Source organism: Myotis brandtii, unplaced genomic scaffold (assembly GCF_000412655.1).
Source record: "Myotis brandtii unplaced genomic scaffold, ASM41265v1 scaffold99, whole genome shotgun sequence".
Classification (NCBI taxonomy): domain Eukaryota; kingdom Metazoa; phylum Chordata; class Mammalia; order Chiroptera; family Vespertilionidae; genus Myotis; species Myotis brandtii.
The window spans coordinates 3,174,038-3,191,192 of record NW_005372121.1 but is presented as its reverse complement, the minus strand read 5'-3'; the positions used below and the strand labels follow the sequence as shown (position 1 = coordinate 3,191,192).

The window sequence follows — 17,155 nt, the reverse complement described above, 5'->3', positions numbered from 1 at the left end:
GAAAGAGTTAGTGAGACAATACTCACTCACCTAGGGTGTAAAAATGAATGTGTCTGAGAAACATGATCACTTTCCTGCTTTATAATAGGATACCATGACGGTAATTCCATTCCTGATGGTGTATCTATCTGTAGAAAAATGTAGAAGGGAAGATTATTGAGAGAAGGTGTGATGGTTAAAATTTTAAAGTGTCAACTTGACAGGGTCATAGCGTGTCCCTGGAGAACCTTGCGAAAGAAGAGTTACATTAACAGTCATCTTCTAATACAGCAATCTTTCCTTAAAGTACCATGCCTGGTCACTTGAAACTCAGAGACTGCTACATGATCTATCCCACTGCAAACAGTTTCAGTGTGCATGTTAACAGGGATTACCAGAAGTGATTTCATCCAATTTCATACTTACAACATCTATTTTAAAAATCCATTTTAGCCCTGGCTGGGTGGCTCAGTTGGTTAGAGCACCATTCCATATACCAAAAGGTTATGGGCTCCATCCCCAATATGGTGAGTACAAAAGGCAACCAATCAATGTTTCTGTCTCTCTCCCTCTCCCTCTTCCTCTTTCTACCTCTCTCCCTCCCTCCCTAAAATCAATAAACATATCCTTTGATGAGGATTTTTAAAACTTTAAAACCCATTTTAAATAACAGTACCCTGCAAATGTACAGAACTGGTAAGTTCTGATTCTTCTTCACTGCTACAACCAGCTAGAATATAACCCATCCATATCCATACAGTATTTGTTAATGTATAGGTAACATTCTACAGTAATAAATACCTTGCCAAACTAAACGTGAAATTACTTTGTCTGCCAACACCTATCAGTAAACCGTATTTCCTCATAAACTGTATCTGTAAATAAAGGAAAAGGAGACTATAACTGACTACTTATTGAGTATCTACCTGATAAGAAATACACACACACACACACACACACACACACACACACACATATCATATATATACATATATATATGCATCCTGCTTAATTCCAACAAATACCTCATTAAGTAGATATTATTATCTCTATTTCACAGATTAGAAAAAAGATTATTGAGAGAAGGTGTGATGGTTAAAATTTTAAAGTGTCAACTTGACAGGGTCATAGCGTGTCCCTGGAGAACCTTGCGAAAGAAGAGTTACATTAACAGTCATCTTCTAATACAGCAATCTTTCCTTAAAGTACCATGCCTGGTCACTTGAAACTCAGAGACTGCTACATGATCTATCCCACTGCAAACAGTTTCAGTGTGCATGTTAACAGGGATTACCAGAAGTGATTTCATCCAATTTCATACTTACAACATCTATTTTAAAAATCCATTTTAGCCCTGGCTGGGTGGCTCAGTTGGTTAGAGCACCATTCCATATACCAAAAGGTTATGGGCTCCATCCCCAATATGGTGAGTACAAAAGGCAACCAATCAATGTTTCTGTCTCTCTCCCTCTCCCTCTTCCTCTTTCTACCTCTCTCCCTCCCTCCCTAAAATCAATAAACATATCCTTTGATGAGGATTTTTAAAACTTTAAAACCCATTTTAAATAACAGTACCCTGCAAATGTACAGAACTGGTAAGTTCTGATTCTTCTTCACTGCTACAACCAGCTAGAATATAACCCATCCATATCCATACAGTATTTGTTAATGTATAGGTAACATTCTACAGTAATAAATACCTTGCCAAACTAAACGTGAAATTACTTTGTCTGCCAACACCTATCAGTAAACCGTATTTCCTCATAAACTGTATCTGTAAATAAAGGAAAAGGAGACTATAACTGACTACTTATTGAGTATCTACCTGATAAGAAATACACACACACACACACACACACACACACACACACTTATCATATATATACATATATATATGCATCCTGCTTAATTCCAACAAATACCTCATTAAGTAGATATTATTATCTCTATTTCACAGATTAGAAAACTGAGGTTCAGAAACTGAGACAGAAAAGAATAACTTGTGTTACTAATTTCTCTCTTATTCCGGTTTGCTTTGTAGTCTTCCCTCCCTATTTAATATTATAGTAATTACCCTGCTCTTTTGGGAAAAGCGTTCCTTGAAAGGGGGCAAGACTCACTAATGGAGAAGAGGAAAAGGAGCTGAGAGAAGCCCTGGTTCAAGTGAGCAACAAAGATAGGAGGTTAACAGACAAACCTAGTGGAGTGAGGGAGAAGGAAGCTGGGGATGAAATACAGAAGGAAGGATGAGACAAAAAGGAGAGCTGGATATTCTGACCCTGCCTAGTTAATTCTGCAACTAGGTAAGGTATGTGGAGAATGACACCTCATTTGAGAATGCATAAACACAGCACTCAGGGGATAGCCACTAAATACCAAGAATTAGGAAAACTGTTTTGCCTGACATCCTAATATTCCAGTTCCAGAACCAAGAAAGTAAGTAAGGAATGGAAACATCTCCAGATGCTAAGCAGTTGTGATTAAAGCATAACCAAATTCATAAATTGTCCATGGTTTGGTTAGGGAGATCCTGCTAATAGAGGAAACCAAAGCAGATTGAAGAGACTCAGGAAAGGAAAGGAAAGGCCTGACAGGTAACCCACTGCCCCAACACAACTAGCTCAAAACAGAAAGGAAACAGCTTTTGGAGCACACATTATACAACCTGACCAATTATGAAGATGATTTAAGGCCAATTAAAAGCCAAAAACAAAAATATGGTGATTTGTATTGGTAGATCAACATTTTTGTTAAGAATTACTGGGCGAGCCCTGGCCGGTATGGTTCAGTTGGCTGGGCATCATCCCATGCATCAAAAGGTTGCCAGTTTGATTCCCAGTCAGGGTACATGCCCAGGTTTCGGAATCGATCCCAGGTAGGGGGGGGGGGGGGGGGGGCACGGAGGAGGCACCTGATCGATGTTTCTCTCTCACCATCAACATGTATTTCTCTCTCTCCATCTCCCTTCCTCTCTCTCTAAAAATCAATTTAAAAATCTTTTAAAAAATAATAATAATTACTGGGCAAGGAATTTGAAAGGCTAAGACCATAAGATCATAGGGAAAAGAATGATTATTTTGAAAGGATTTAAGAGTTACGCATTCACTGAGGGCCTCTAGACTCTATATAAGAGTAGAATTTTTTTTAAACCCACAATCCCGATCAAATATTCTAAAAAAAGTTCAGAATCTGAGGCAAAATATACTGCTTATTAATAAAGTAAGCCAATCACTTCTTTACAGTTTCTTGGCCTACAGCTTAGTTCTCCTAGTAAGTCAGAAAGGGAATCAACTGCTGGCAACAGAAATACTAAATGATAGGTGCCTGGTGACAGCTGACAGCCCAAAGAGATGAATTACAACATAATGCAAACATAAAAACTATCCAAAAGGCAATGCAATTTGAGGGCTTTACCATAGGCCAGGGCAAATAATTTAATGTATCTCAATTGTCCCTTACCCTCATCACAACAGAGTATAATAACTGATGTTTACGAAGTCTTGAGTCAACATGACATAGTTAAATTGTATTTTATATCTTATACATACATATATATGTATACATATATATGTATGTATAAGATATAAAATACAATTTAACTATGTCATGTTGACTCAAGACTTCGTAAACATCAGTTATTATACTCTGTTGTGATGAGGGTAAGGGACAATTGAGATACATTAAATTATTTGCCCTGGCCTATGGTAAAGCCCTCAAATTGCATTGCCTTTTGGATAGTTTTTATGTTTGCATTATGTTGTAATTCATCTCTTTGGGCTGTCAGCTGTCACCAGGCACCTATCATTTAGTATTTCTGTTGCCAGCAGTTGATTCCCTTTCTGACTTACTAGGAGAACTAAGCTGTAGGCCAAGAAACTGTAAAGAAGTGATTGGCTTACTTTATTAATAAGCAGTATATTTTGCCTCAGATTCTGAACTTTTTTTAGAATATTTGAGCAGTATGCAAATTAGCCGCCATCTTTGTTGACAGTTAATTTGCATATCGTGCTGATTAGCCAATTGGAGGCGTAGCGAAGGTACGGTCAATTACCATGTTTGTCTATTATTAGATAGGATGTGCCTAAGCGACTGTTACGACCAAACAACAGGTCAACCAGTCACTATGATGTGCACTGACCACCACAGAGGGAACGCCATTCAGCTAGAAGCCAGGCTCACGGCTGGTGAGCACAGCTGCAGCAGCAGGAGCCTCTCCAACTCCGCGGCAGCGCTACTAAGCAGTGGCCACAGGCGCAAGCAGGCTGGGATGAGCGCGAGCAGCGCGCCAGCTTGGGCTCCTCCCTGGCCCCCTGCCACTAATATGCAAACTGTCCCCTCGACCAGGAGTTTCACTGGGAGTGGACCGGCCGGCCAACTGCCCGCAGCTCCCCACCCCCTCCACCCGACCCTGCCCCAGCCAGCGGCGGCAGCAGGCAGCCGGGGGAAGGGAGGCCCCAGCCAGCAGCTGCTAGGGACCCTACCCGTGCACGAATTTCATGTACTGGGCCTCTAGTGAAAAAATATCCTCAGGTGAGCATTAACAAAAAAAAAAAGAGATTTTCTTCTCTAGAAGTCACTTGTTAAACTCATTATTTAGAAAATAAAGGAAGCTCTGTTCCACTTTTATATTTGAAACAATCTTGGATGTACTGCTCAAGAAATCAATTGTTACCAGACTTTTTAAATCAAGATTACTAAAATTGATTTACATATTCAAAAATTTTCCTATTATGGAAAATCCAATCTGGAATCTCCAATCTTCAGAAAAGCAAATTCTAAACTTTTTCAGCCAAAGATCTTGACTTGAAACCTAACTCAATTTTGATCATTTCAAAACTCTACAGCTTGATTTGTATACATTTTACTTTTATTCATGACCCAAATGCAGTTTATCTTTATTTCTATGATGTCTCTACACTCCAGATGCCACCTTAAGTAATTGTTTGTGCATTCATATACAAGGTGGGGCAAATATAGGTTTACAGTTGTTCATATGGGAAATAATACAAGAATAAACTTTTGTATACTCACAACTATAAACCTATTTTTGCCCTACCCTGTATTTTTAAACATCCATCCCTCTCTAGTTTCTGTTCTTAGCCTTGAAGACTGTCTTATTTGATTTCCCATTCTCAAACAATCTCACAAAGTAGGGGTTCTAAAAAAAATCTTCCTTAAAGATCATCTAGTGCAGTCCCCCAGCCAATGTCTGAACTCCCTATTCAAAATCCCTCATATCCAGTCTCTGCTTGGTCCAGTCCTTGAGGCCAAGGACTGTCTTATTTACTCTTCTATTTCAGTACGTAGCACCATGCCTGGCATGTAGTAGGGATTCAATAAATATTTGTTGAATAAATTCTGAATGACAATGTAGCTCATTAACTTCCAGGGTGGCCCTATAATAAGGTTACTCTGCTACCAAGAAATTCACAAATAGTCCCTTTCACATTCTATATCCTACTCGATGAAGTACCAAAGAAGCCAAAGGTCTCTGGGATGTATTTTTAGAGATCAGATCTACAAATTAAATAATATAAATGATGGGAAAATGGACATTAACCATAATAAAATGTTGGGAATTAATTTTCCCTAATATGCTGTGATAAGCCATAAACACATTTATAACAAATTATCCTAACTGCATGTTAAAAATAATTAAGAAAAGCACATATTATACAACAGAACATTCACAGTCATGCCAGATTTTTTCATCTATTCTGCATTTGTTTCAACATACAAATTAGATCTTCAAAAAAAGAACAATATAATTAAATGGCACAGCAGTAATGCTACTACTGATTAGCAATAAAAATTAAGATACCAAGAGAGGAGCATCTACTGCCGTTTATCTTACCTTTCAATATAGGAATAATTCATTCCTTTGTGTATTTAAACATTAAAATAGAATACATTACACTACTTAGCAAAGGAGAGATGTAGATCATTTAGTAGCTTAACTTGAAGCCCTAACAGTTTTAAATGTTTTTATCACCCAACTTCCCCACCATTATCTACCACAAAATGAACAGATGGGATCCTTACCTGAAACACATAAGAAAAATTTCAGACAATTTATTTCATTCTAAAGGTTCTTTTTCTCTAAGTCATAAAACAACCAATAATATCTATGAAAGCAAAATTAAACAATCACAAAATGTATGGAAGAGGTCATTTTAAATAAAAATTAGGGAATGTTTAATGAAAGTTACTCTAAGTTTCAACTTACTGTTATATATACATGACCCTTTGATAATCAGATTTTCTAATAAAGAACCATTGTATTTCGGTAGTACAATGCTTACTAACTCACAATGAAGTAATTTAAAGAACTTGATTTCATTTACAAAAAAAACCAATAGGCATTTTTGCCACCACTTTCTAGATACAAAAGTAATTCCACCCAGTCAGCACTATTCATATACAAGCATTTAAATGTGTACTAAAAAAAAAACTTTAAAATTCCTAGACTTATCTTCAATAATAAACTTTTAGGTAGCACTCCAGTTTTTAATTATAGGAACAGGCTAATATTTATGACTTTTAGGTGTGTCTAATGACAAACATTGATGAACTAAAGAAATCAAGACAATGCTTCAAAATATTGGTGGGATTTCCAAAATCCCCCCAAAATTTAAATCAGAATTACATTTTTTAAAATATTTGGGAAAATATTTTTTAAAATATAAAAGATAAAGACTATACATTGTGTGTATTTATAAGACAGTAAGCATAGGAAGAACTAATCCCCGTAATGGTGTGATTACACAAGAAATAAAATATAATGTATATTAAATGCACATCACAACATACTGGTAAATCATTAGCAACCTTACTAAACACAAGACTGAATACACAGTTAAGCAACAACTCTCTAGGTATAAAGTGAATACAACCTGTCAGGGTCTTTTTACTGTGTACGACAGTAAGACATTCAAGCGGTCAATAAATGATTTCAGAAAGACACAAAAGACACTCTGCCAGACAGCTGCCCACAACTCTTACTCTTACGGAAAGAAACGGAATCTTTTAGCACAGGATCAAGTTTCCTCAATACTCCAGCATGCTGTGAATGAGTGTTTCAACAACCGAAATAGGGATAGGATCACAAGGTAGCAAATAGCTATTTAAGAGATTGTAAGGCTTAGTCTTGTGCCTCATTTCATTGTAATTATTAGAATGTATCAACCTAATGCAAAACTGGAACAGTATGATCTAAGTATCTCCACTAACTTATCAGACAGATCTTCAGGAATTACAGCAATGTCTGCTGTTCCGCACACTGGAAGATCAATCATACCACCTACCTCACAAAGCCAGTTTGGGGTTTACAGTGCTTAAAATTCTTACAATGTGCAACTCTTTTTTTTTTAATATATTTTATTGATTTTTTTACAGAGAGGAAGGGAGAGGGATAGAGAGTTAGAAACATTGATGAGAGAGAAACATCAATCAGCTGCCTCCTGCACACCCCCTACTGGGATGTGCCCGCAACCAAGGTACATGCCCTTGACCGGAATCGAACCTGGGACCCTTCAGTCCATAAGCCGATGCTCTATCCACTGAGCTAAACCGGTTAGGCACAATGTGCAACTCTTAAAACCTTCGTGGAAAAAAGCCATGTGAAATCAGTAAGTACAATGTCACTCCCTTTACAATTTGAAAAAACAACAACTGATTTTTAAAATCCTGTTAACTCCTGGGACTTTTAAAAATAAATTCTTAACTTTATTTTTTATTGTTAACACTATTACAGATGTCCCCATTTTCCCCCCTTCGCCTGCCCCCATCCAGTTCCCACTCCCCCTTCCCTCTGGCCATCACCACTCTGTATCTATGGGTAATGCATATATGTTCTTTGGCTAATCCCTTTACCTTCTTTCATCCATTCCCCCACCCACCTCCATCCTCCCTGACAGCTGTCAGTCTGTTCCATGTATCCATGCCTCTTTCCATTTTGTTCATCAGGCTATTAAAAATAAATTTTTGTACTGGAATTATGTGGTGCCCTATTCATTTAACATTGCAAATACCAGAAATCTCCATGTCATATATATCTTTCACTGAAGTATCTATTGTCAAGTTTCAATCTATACAAATCTAAGGTTTTGCTATCCCACTTCAGCATATGTGCTTTAAAAAAAATTATGATCTCAGATTATTTGGCCTTCAAATAATGTAAATTGATTATAGCAAAATGTAGATTAACTAATTTTACTATATTCAATGTGCTCATTTTTTATTCTGTCATGTGGTGTTTTTTTAATAAATACTGATGAGCCACTAAATTGATTTTATGACCCTTCTGGCCCTTTCTCACCAGGGGTTCTCAAGAGAATTAAGCCCAAATGCCCCAATGAATCCATTGTACACAATGAATTAACTACTCTCCAAAGCATTTAGAATGGTACTATATACCATCCCTGGGAGAAATGACAAACCATCACTCTGGTCAAGTCATTTTCTGCAGGACTTAATTCTCCCCTCAGGGAACCCCCGGTGAGAAAGGCTGCATGGGTGACAACTACAATTTGAAAAACACTGTTTTAAGCAAACTATCTTAAAATTGGTCCAAAAATATTACTGTTTCAACAACTAGTCCTGTATAAATAACATTTGTGCTCTATAGATGCTTTTGCACTAACTTACAAAGCATTACATACGAAAAAGGAATAAATTCCAATACTGTCACTTCATTTTTAACATTAAATAAAACCTCTAGTATTACTTACCAAATGATCTTTACTTTCTTAAACATTTTTTTTTTATTCCTTGGCCCCATAAAATAAAAAATATGTACTTTCAACACTCTTTGAAATCTCAAAATTAATTCATTATCACAAATAAAAACAAAAAGTTAGCTTTGCTTTAAAACTAATCCTATTTTCCTCCTTGAAAATCACTGGTAAATTTACAGGACTACCGAGATTTTCTTCATTCAGTTACCCAATCTTTTATTAAGCATTTACCACATTCTACATTCGGAAACTAGATGAATTTCTGCCTTAGGGGACCCTCCACGTAGTCTTTACATACATATTTCTGTGACCCACTTCTAAGTCTAGAAATCATAATGACTTAAATTAATTGTATACCTTTCCTAATCATTCCTCTTTCTGCCTACCATGGGACTATAATACTTTATTTAGTGACTAAAGCAACCTACACCTTTAAAAAAAGCTTATAGTTTAATTATATATTCTTTTTGTTTTTTTGTAGTCTAATAATATCCTTAAATTATTTTAGGTATTTGAACCCTCAATAGACGAAAATTCTGTATGTGGACAAAATACAGGTTTCAAGCCATTACTAAAGCTATTCCCAAACTAGTTTTACCTCTTTACTTGAACAAATTGAGTTCTGGCTCCACAATCACTTTCCATTCCCAGAATTCTATGGGGATTGAAATTAACCCAATTCTTGATTACTTCCTTATTCTCCCAGTGGCATATTATAACATATGCACAGCTATGAGAACACCATTGGCTGACTACACACTGATTCAGGCCTATCCCTCTTTTTTTCTTCCTTGAAGTTAATTTTTTTCAAACCAAAAGAATAAATTTCTAAGTTCTTTTAGTCATAGACCTTTTTTAAAACATCAACATTTTTTAATGTTTTACCATTTTTTAATGGTAAATGAATATAAACCTGGACTCTGTATTTCCCAGACCATAAGGGGGCACTATTCCCAAAGCCATTCTAGAGATTTCATTGAAACATTCTTCCTATAACATAATTCTCTCATAAACTGTTTTACACTTTCTTCTCGCACATTTTATTCTAATAAGTAAACAAATATCCAACTAGTGTAATTACTGTGTACAAACAACTAAGAGGAGATACATTTGAACCCAATACTCAGTTATCATATGTCTTAGAAATAATCTTCATATAGCTCTAAATTAAGTCAAGATGTTTTGGGAAAGGAAAAACCCCCAAATACACAGTAGTAAATAGTTCAATAATAGTTTGAACCATCCTACATTTCTGGACTCTTAACATCCAAAATACTTCTCATCAGTTCTCTCATTTGATCAGTTATTCAACAGTTTATTCTCAAATTATATATGTGTTCATTGAAGATTAAAACATCATTTTTCCAGAAAATTCCAAACATTCTCAAATAAACTGTGGTGGTGGTGTTTTTCAAAAATGTATTCAGTTAAAAAAAAAATTTTTTTTTCACTGAGTGCCTCTGATGTGCCATGCGCTAAACTATATTCTGGGAAAACAGGAAAAAGATAGCCACTAAAGTCAAGAAGATAATTATTAATTTTAGAAAGTTAAACAAAAATATTCACATTGGTCTCTCATATGAGCACAAATACTTCATAAGATTCTGACTTATCCCCAACTTTATCAAAATTTATGCTAATAACAAAATGCAAACAATACCACTAATAAAACAAAATATCATCAAATCTACCACAACACATTTTGTCCCAACACTACCCTTTATCGTTGCTCATTCTCTGTAGTGTATTTCCTTACTTCTTAAATAAGGAAGTGTATTTTCTTCCTAAACAAAAGTATAGTAGCTTACCAGAGGGGAGAAATTTTCTGTACAATTATTATTACTCCAATCACCTCTGCAGAATGAACTGAAAAATGTAAAATTAAAAATAGTGAAATATTTAATAAGCTTTAAGAGAAAAAATTTTTTTAAGTTTTTTAAGTTGGTATCTTTAGGTCATCTATTTGCATCACAGATAACTTATAGTTTTTTTCTTTTCCTAAGCAGAGTAAAAACTGTATTATTTCAGTTACCTAATACATGTTTAGACACTAGAAATCTAAATTTTAATTTAAAAATATATTTACTGCCCGGCCGGTGTAGTTCAGTGGTTAAGCACTGACCTATGAACCAGCAGGTCAGAATTCGATTCCCAGTCATGGCACATGCCTGGGTTGCAGGCTTGATTCCCAGTAGGGAGCATGCAGGAGGCAGCAGATCAATGATTCTCTCTCACCATTGATGTTTCTATCTCTCTCCCTCTCCCATCCTCTCTGAAATCAATAAAAACATATTTTTTAAAAATAAATATAAATAAATATACTTACAGACCATACACCATCTATAACTTAGTGAAGATTGTCATCTATGTGCTGTAACAGTCAAGAATCACCTATAATTATCTACCAATTGTCAGCTACATACTGTAGCAGTAAAGAATCACCTATAATTATCCATCAACTGACTACAAATGGGCTTTTCTAATATGCTTGAAAATAATCTGAAGTAAATATCACCCTTCAAATATTATTTACAAATTATCAATTTGCTTAACAACCTTTTCCCATAGAGAAAAATGTAAGATTCAACAAAATTAGAATTAGATCAAATAAATAATACCTACTGAGGATTTAAAGAAAAATCAGGAATATAATATTCTTGTATATATTTGTTCACTTTTAAATACTTTTCTAACAAAAAAGTACAAAAAAGTCAAATGATAAAAAGAGATAGTTTTATAATGCCATTTTGCAAAGCAACCTAGGCAGATCTAAAATCAAGTATATTTCTTGTAGTGGTGACTTAAGTAAGAAAGTTTAAAATATAGCTTTAGTTTCCACATAGAATATAGTCAGTTCTTCACTTAGAACACTGACCTTATACCACTTACTTCTCCCATCTAAATATAGCTATTAGCTATGCAAATTAAACATAGCTATTAGCTATGCAAATAGCTTGGTGATCATTACTAATATAATTTCCATCCTTAGAAATAATTTAACAGTCGCTACATTTCAAAAACTTGCCTAATGAGTTTCAGGGGTATTTTTAATCCAAAAACAGTACTTTGACTACAAAAAACTACATAAATTACATAAACATACAAAATTACACTGGTATTCACACTAAACATAGAGTGCTTTATATAAGGTTAATATATTTGGTATATTCTTTTATTTAAAAAAGAAAAAAAGAAAAGCCTGCCAACTTTTTTAAATGAGCTTCTTCTAGATCTAATTTGGTTTGTTTGGCAACCAGCTCACTGTCACAGAAGACAGTGAAAAATGTTCCCCAGTCAAGGACTCTCTCCTTGCCCCCTTCCCAGTTAAACAGCTGAGTATATACAAGTTAATACAGAGTTTAAGAACCATTATACAAAACTAAATTATTTTTTTAAGTTAATGTTTCTCAAAATTCAGTTTCTGCTATTAAATTAGGGGGGAAAGTTAAAATTACTAGACTTCAAGTCAGAAGACCTGCATTCAACTCGATTCCACCATCTACCAGTTATACAACCAAGAGCATGTGACCCATCTGGGACTGGTTCATCTGAGAAAACTTGTTCACCAGACCTTCAAAAAGAACCACCTCACAAAGTTTTAAGGAATAAATATTTAAAATACAAAGTGGCAAGCACAACGAAACAACCACTCAAGTATGTATTACACACGAACCCCCCATAACGCTCCTTTTTTAAAAAGCTTTATAATAATGCTGGAATTTTAAATTCCCTTAAGTAGCTTAAAATTCATATAAGCTTAGAAACAATGCCAAATACACTAGTAGGAAATACTGCAAAAATAATAACAGCAAAAAAATCTCACATCTTCCAAAAATAAAAAATGAATTCAAATTGTTAACTTCTGAGACAATAAAAGGCTACATCCAAATGAGGGATGATTTCAGTTTTAACCAAACCCTAGCACTAGCACATTCAGTTTCAGTTAAGTAAATTCATCGTGTGGCGTGTTTTTTTTAACATTCATCATGGTTCTCAGGTATTTTTCTCACAAACACAGAGCAGGAATATTAGGCAAAGTAGTTTATCCCAAAAATGCTGTCAGAGCAACAAAAATTGGAGCAAGAGTATCTGGCAAATAATGTCACTACCTTATGACTGTAACGGTAGAGCCCCTAAATAGCAAGACATCATAAATACCAAAAGGAGCAATCCACATTTTGAGAATATAGAGACTATCTAAGCAGCAGCCTTATCATGGGAGCAGTGCAGCTGTAAACAAGTCCAACGATTTGAGAACTGGCTTGAATTCAATCCTGCTTCAAAGTAAGTTATAACTGCACCTGAACAATATGAATGTATCTACCCTGGCCAGGGAGCTCAGTTGGTTAGAGCGTTGTCCCATATGCCAAGAATCTGGGTTCAATCCTCCTGCCAGGTAAGATACCAGAATCAACCAATGACTAACTGGAACAACAAATCAATGTCTCAACCAACCTCTCTTCCTCTCTCTCTTCCTCGGTCTCTAAAATCAATAAATACATTTTTTTAAATGAACTTGTCTTGTAGCATCAGGCAAGGAATTTTGAAGGCGTGCTGACCCTTTGAAAGCAGCAAGTAGCAAACTTGAATTAAGAGTTTAAAATTCTCTTCATGGGTCTTCAGGAGCAAATCACTGTCTTCAAAGTACACTGCAATTAAATTTCCCTCAAAACCTTAATTGCACCATAATAAAGCACCAGACACCAAATCTTATATTCTAGCCCAAGTTCTCATGTTGCTGTGAATAACCTTGGCATTTAATATGCTTCATTCATTTCTTCTGTGAAGTAGAAAGGGCAGAGATTGTTTCAAGGAGTAAAAACAGTGGAAAAACTAGATTCTTAAAGTGAAACATGGCCAACCTTAAAATTACACATGTAAAACTGCTCAGGAACAATGCCTGCCATCTTAAACACCTAGTATTAGCTATTACATTGATTTTAATCAAGCAGAAAAATATATTTAAAACCAGACCAACAGAGTATTTAATAACCCAAATCTTGTCTATTACCCAGGCATTCAAACTCTTAGAATATATTAGTTTAGCCTACCAGATAATGCAGTGGGAAAAATAAGTTTAAGCTCTCTTTGCTGATAGGTTTTCATGTTAACATTTACTCTTAAGTCTTTTATTTATTCTAGTTGTCACAATTTTTTTTAATTATTCCTTTCTTCATAAAAGAATCTTGGTTACTAGAGTCACAAATTCTTCAGACAAATCTTTCACTTCCATTTGTTTCCAATTATGATCAAGCTTAAATATCCAAGTATATTAACAATGTCAGAAATCCTAGATGTTCCTTAGAAAAAGGCTGTTTCAAGCCCATCACCAGAACTGTTTTGACTAGCTATTACACCATTTGCAAATGGAGATAACACCAAAGTGTAAATTATCTTGAATCCTAGGAAAACAACAGATTTAGTCATCAAAAAGCAGGATGTGTGAAAGAGAGAAGTCAGGACTGGAGGAAAAAAGCCCCAAATCCTCCACTCCCTGGCTATATAATCTTGGGAAAGCCACTTGATCTCTGAGCCTCAGTCTCTACCTGTACAATGGGAATCATCTTACTCCTCTCACTAGGTTGTTTGGAAATGCAAGTGAAAACACACACAGAAAAGCATTTTATAGCCTAAAATATGTGATACAAACATATTACATACATCAGGATTTTTTGTTGTTGCATGAGCATAAACAGTTCCTTAACACACATATTTAAATATAAACTTTTGATCTCAAAGTAAACCATTATTGCTATTCAAAACTATTTAAAAAAAAAAAAACTTGCCTTCGATTGTGTTCTCTTTCCATTTCTCATGCTAAACTTCTCCTTCATTTCTTCTAAAACTATCTTCAGTTTCTTTTCTTCAGGTGTCCCTAAGTATTTTGGGTTCACATGAAGATAGCAATGCCATTTGGCCGATTCAAAGCCCCAGTGGCAAGTCCTTTTGTCAGGTGACCTGTGAGAATGCATCACAAATGTCTGGGGTGCAAACATTCCACAGCACTCCAGACACTGAATACAGGGAGCATCAGGCTGGACATAAAACTGGGGTGCAAATAGACCCTGACATTTGCCCAAGCATTCATGTTCCACTTCAAAGGCACTGCCCGTTTCCTTTAACTGAGCCAATGAGTTTTTAGCAGGAAGTATGCTACCATTTTGAGGAAAAGTGCGGGGTCGCAATAAAGCGTTACATAGTCTCTGTGCGTCCGTTAATGTAATCAGCCCGCAGGAGGGGGCATTGAATGGAAGTATTCCCAGGACCTTTAAGATATGAAGTTGGTCTGAAGTACATCTTGAACAGTAGATGTACAATTCGTCACACACTGTATTTATTTGCTGAAGTGAAAATTCTCGGAGAACAGAATTTAAGACTTGGGGCAAACAGAGTCTCTTTTCTCCTCCAACCTGAAAACAAGAAATAGACTCCCCTTCCAACATAGTCTGGGTGAGTTCTGTGGAGCTATCGGAAGGGATGAGCAGTGGGCCAGGAAGAACCTGAGGAGACGGAAGAGGCAGAAATACAGTGGGTGACATGCTTTCTTGGGAATACCGCGCGGAAAATGCTGCCGGTCCACCCAGAGAGCTCTGACTACTTAAATGGAATTGTGCCAAAGTGTGTTTCAAACTGGGATTTAAATGTAAAGGTTCAGGCACCGAGGTACAGGTTCGTTTGACATGCTCTCCATCCGTTTCCATGGGTGCTTCATAGTCATCCAAGTGTTCCTTCTTAACTGTTGGCATCTTGTTGATCATCATTTTTCCATTTGCATGAATGTCCGTCATCATTTTTTTCACTGGAGGGCTGCCATCATCATCCATCCCATTCATTGTTTTATTTGAGCCCTGAACCAAGGAGAAATTTGTCTGTAGGTTTTCCATTGCTAAAAACTACTGTATTAAATAAGTCAGTCTGACACTTGCATTGTTGTTTAGCTGCTTATTTGGAGAAAATGTATACCAATACGTATGGTAACTCACATATGGTACGTTACAAAAAATTTCTATTGGTAACTCATAGAAAAATGAAGCTTCCAAAGAGAGGTCTCCCCAAGTTACTCAATAGATTTTGCAACTGTTTTGATTCTGCTAATACTCTAGCATAATTTCGCTGCAAGTGCTATAAAATTTGTCTCCAATAATAAAGAATTTTAAGAGGCACACCTCTGAAAAAGCCTTTGCTTTTTTTTTTAAGTCTTCAGATATATGTATTAAAATAAAGATGCCAATTCTCTCAATTCAAGATTTCCAGGTTCAATGCAATGGTTTGGTTGGTTTTAAGCAAAACAAGTCAAAATTTTATTAAATTACTTGTGTTATAAAATCTAGACACAAACACAAGTCAAAATGATGCCCCCAAATTTAATTTTTGGCACCAAGACACCAAAAAAGGGGGGGGGGAATGTCTTCTCTAAAAATGATGATGTTAGTCTATGCTGACAAACTGAAGACTTGTATAAATCCTCACACCAGTAAGAAGAGCCTCTGACTCCACTTGAACGTCTACAATAAAAGATGATTTTTAAAAAATTGCCCAGTTATCTTCAAGGACTGCTATTCATTCTTCTTTTAATTAATCTGGAAGAGAAGGGGGATGGGAGAGAGTTACATTTGAATTTGCTCCAGAGGCCAAAGGGTCAGTTTGAAACCAGTTTCTTAATCTTAAGCTGAGTTCACTTTACCAAAGGTGACACCCGAGTGACTTCTATAACTGTTAACACCATTTAACTAGAAGAACCTTCATTTAAATAGGACAGCAATCTGGAGAACAGGTAAAGGGAAATATCACCCCTCAAAGGGGAGAGGGCTACTCCAACTCCGAATAGGAAGAACCTTAAACAGATCATCTCACCCAATACTCAGTACCAGAGGCTTCACAATTATGCCATTTTAACTAAAATAATCCATTACTTCATCTCATTGTTTAAAAAAAAGAAAAAGAAAACGAAATACCCAGTTTCATCCAAAAAAATCGGATACAAGTTAACATATCTGCCACATGAAACGAAGTTACAATCTTAAATACATTAATTCACCTTGTCAGTGTATGCTATTTTCCTGGAATGATTGTAGGCAAAAATTAACTTTCCTTTAACAGGTTAGCGAAAGTGCTTAATGGAAGCCAAAAAGCTATGGCCTCCATGCCTGGGAACCTCCATCCCTGAACAAGTCTAATCCAGGACAAAAAGCACAAGGCAGGCAGACCTCACAAAGAATGCAAATGGAGGAGAAGGGGGAAAGAAAAGATTCTTCTTCCACTTCTTTCCCGGGAGAAAACCCAAAAGCTATCCAAGACGTAGAAAAGTCTGTCTCCCAAACTCCCAGCAATTTACCGTAAAACAGAACCAGCGGGGGAAAAGACCGAGGCCACTAGCCAACGTCCTGACTCTCGCCCGCCGCGGGAGCACCTCCGCCAACGCACACCGAGGACCGAGGAAG

At 36.1% G+C, this 17,155-nt stretch overlaps 1 protein-coding gene across 3 annotated transcripts in view; it reads right to left on the bottom strand.

The window, feature by feature from the left end:
• SKIL (SKI-like proto-oncogene) overlaps window positions 1-16,643 on the bottom strand; it is a 22,903-nt gene extending 6,260 nt beyond the window's left edge. The window contains exons 1-3 of one of the 3 annotated variants that reach the window (XM_014533608.1): window positions 15,881-16,643; window positions 14,501-15,562; window positions 31-128 (exon numbers count right to left, since the gene is read on the bottom strand). In XM_014533608.1, coding sequence (XP_014389094.1) covers window positions 31-128; window positions 14,501-15,547 — 1,145 coding nt within the window. In that variant the 5' untranslated portion in view covers window positions 15,548-15,562; window positions 15,881-16,643. The other 2 variants (XM_005886569.2, XM_005886567.2) reach the window with 2 other exon arrangements.
• Window positions 16,644-17,155: the final 512 nt, after the last annotated feature.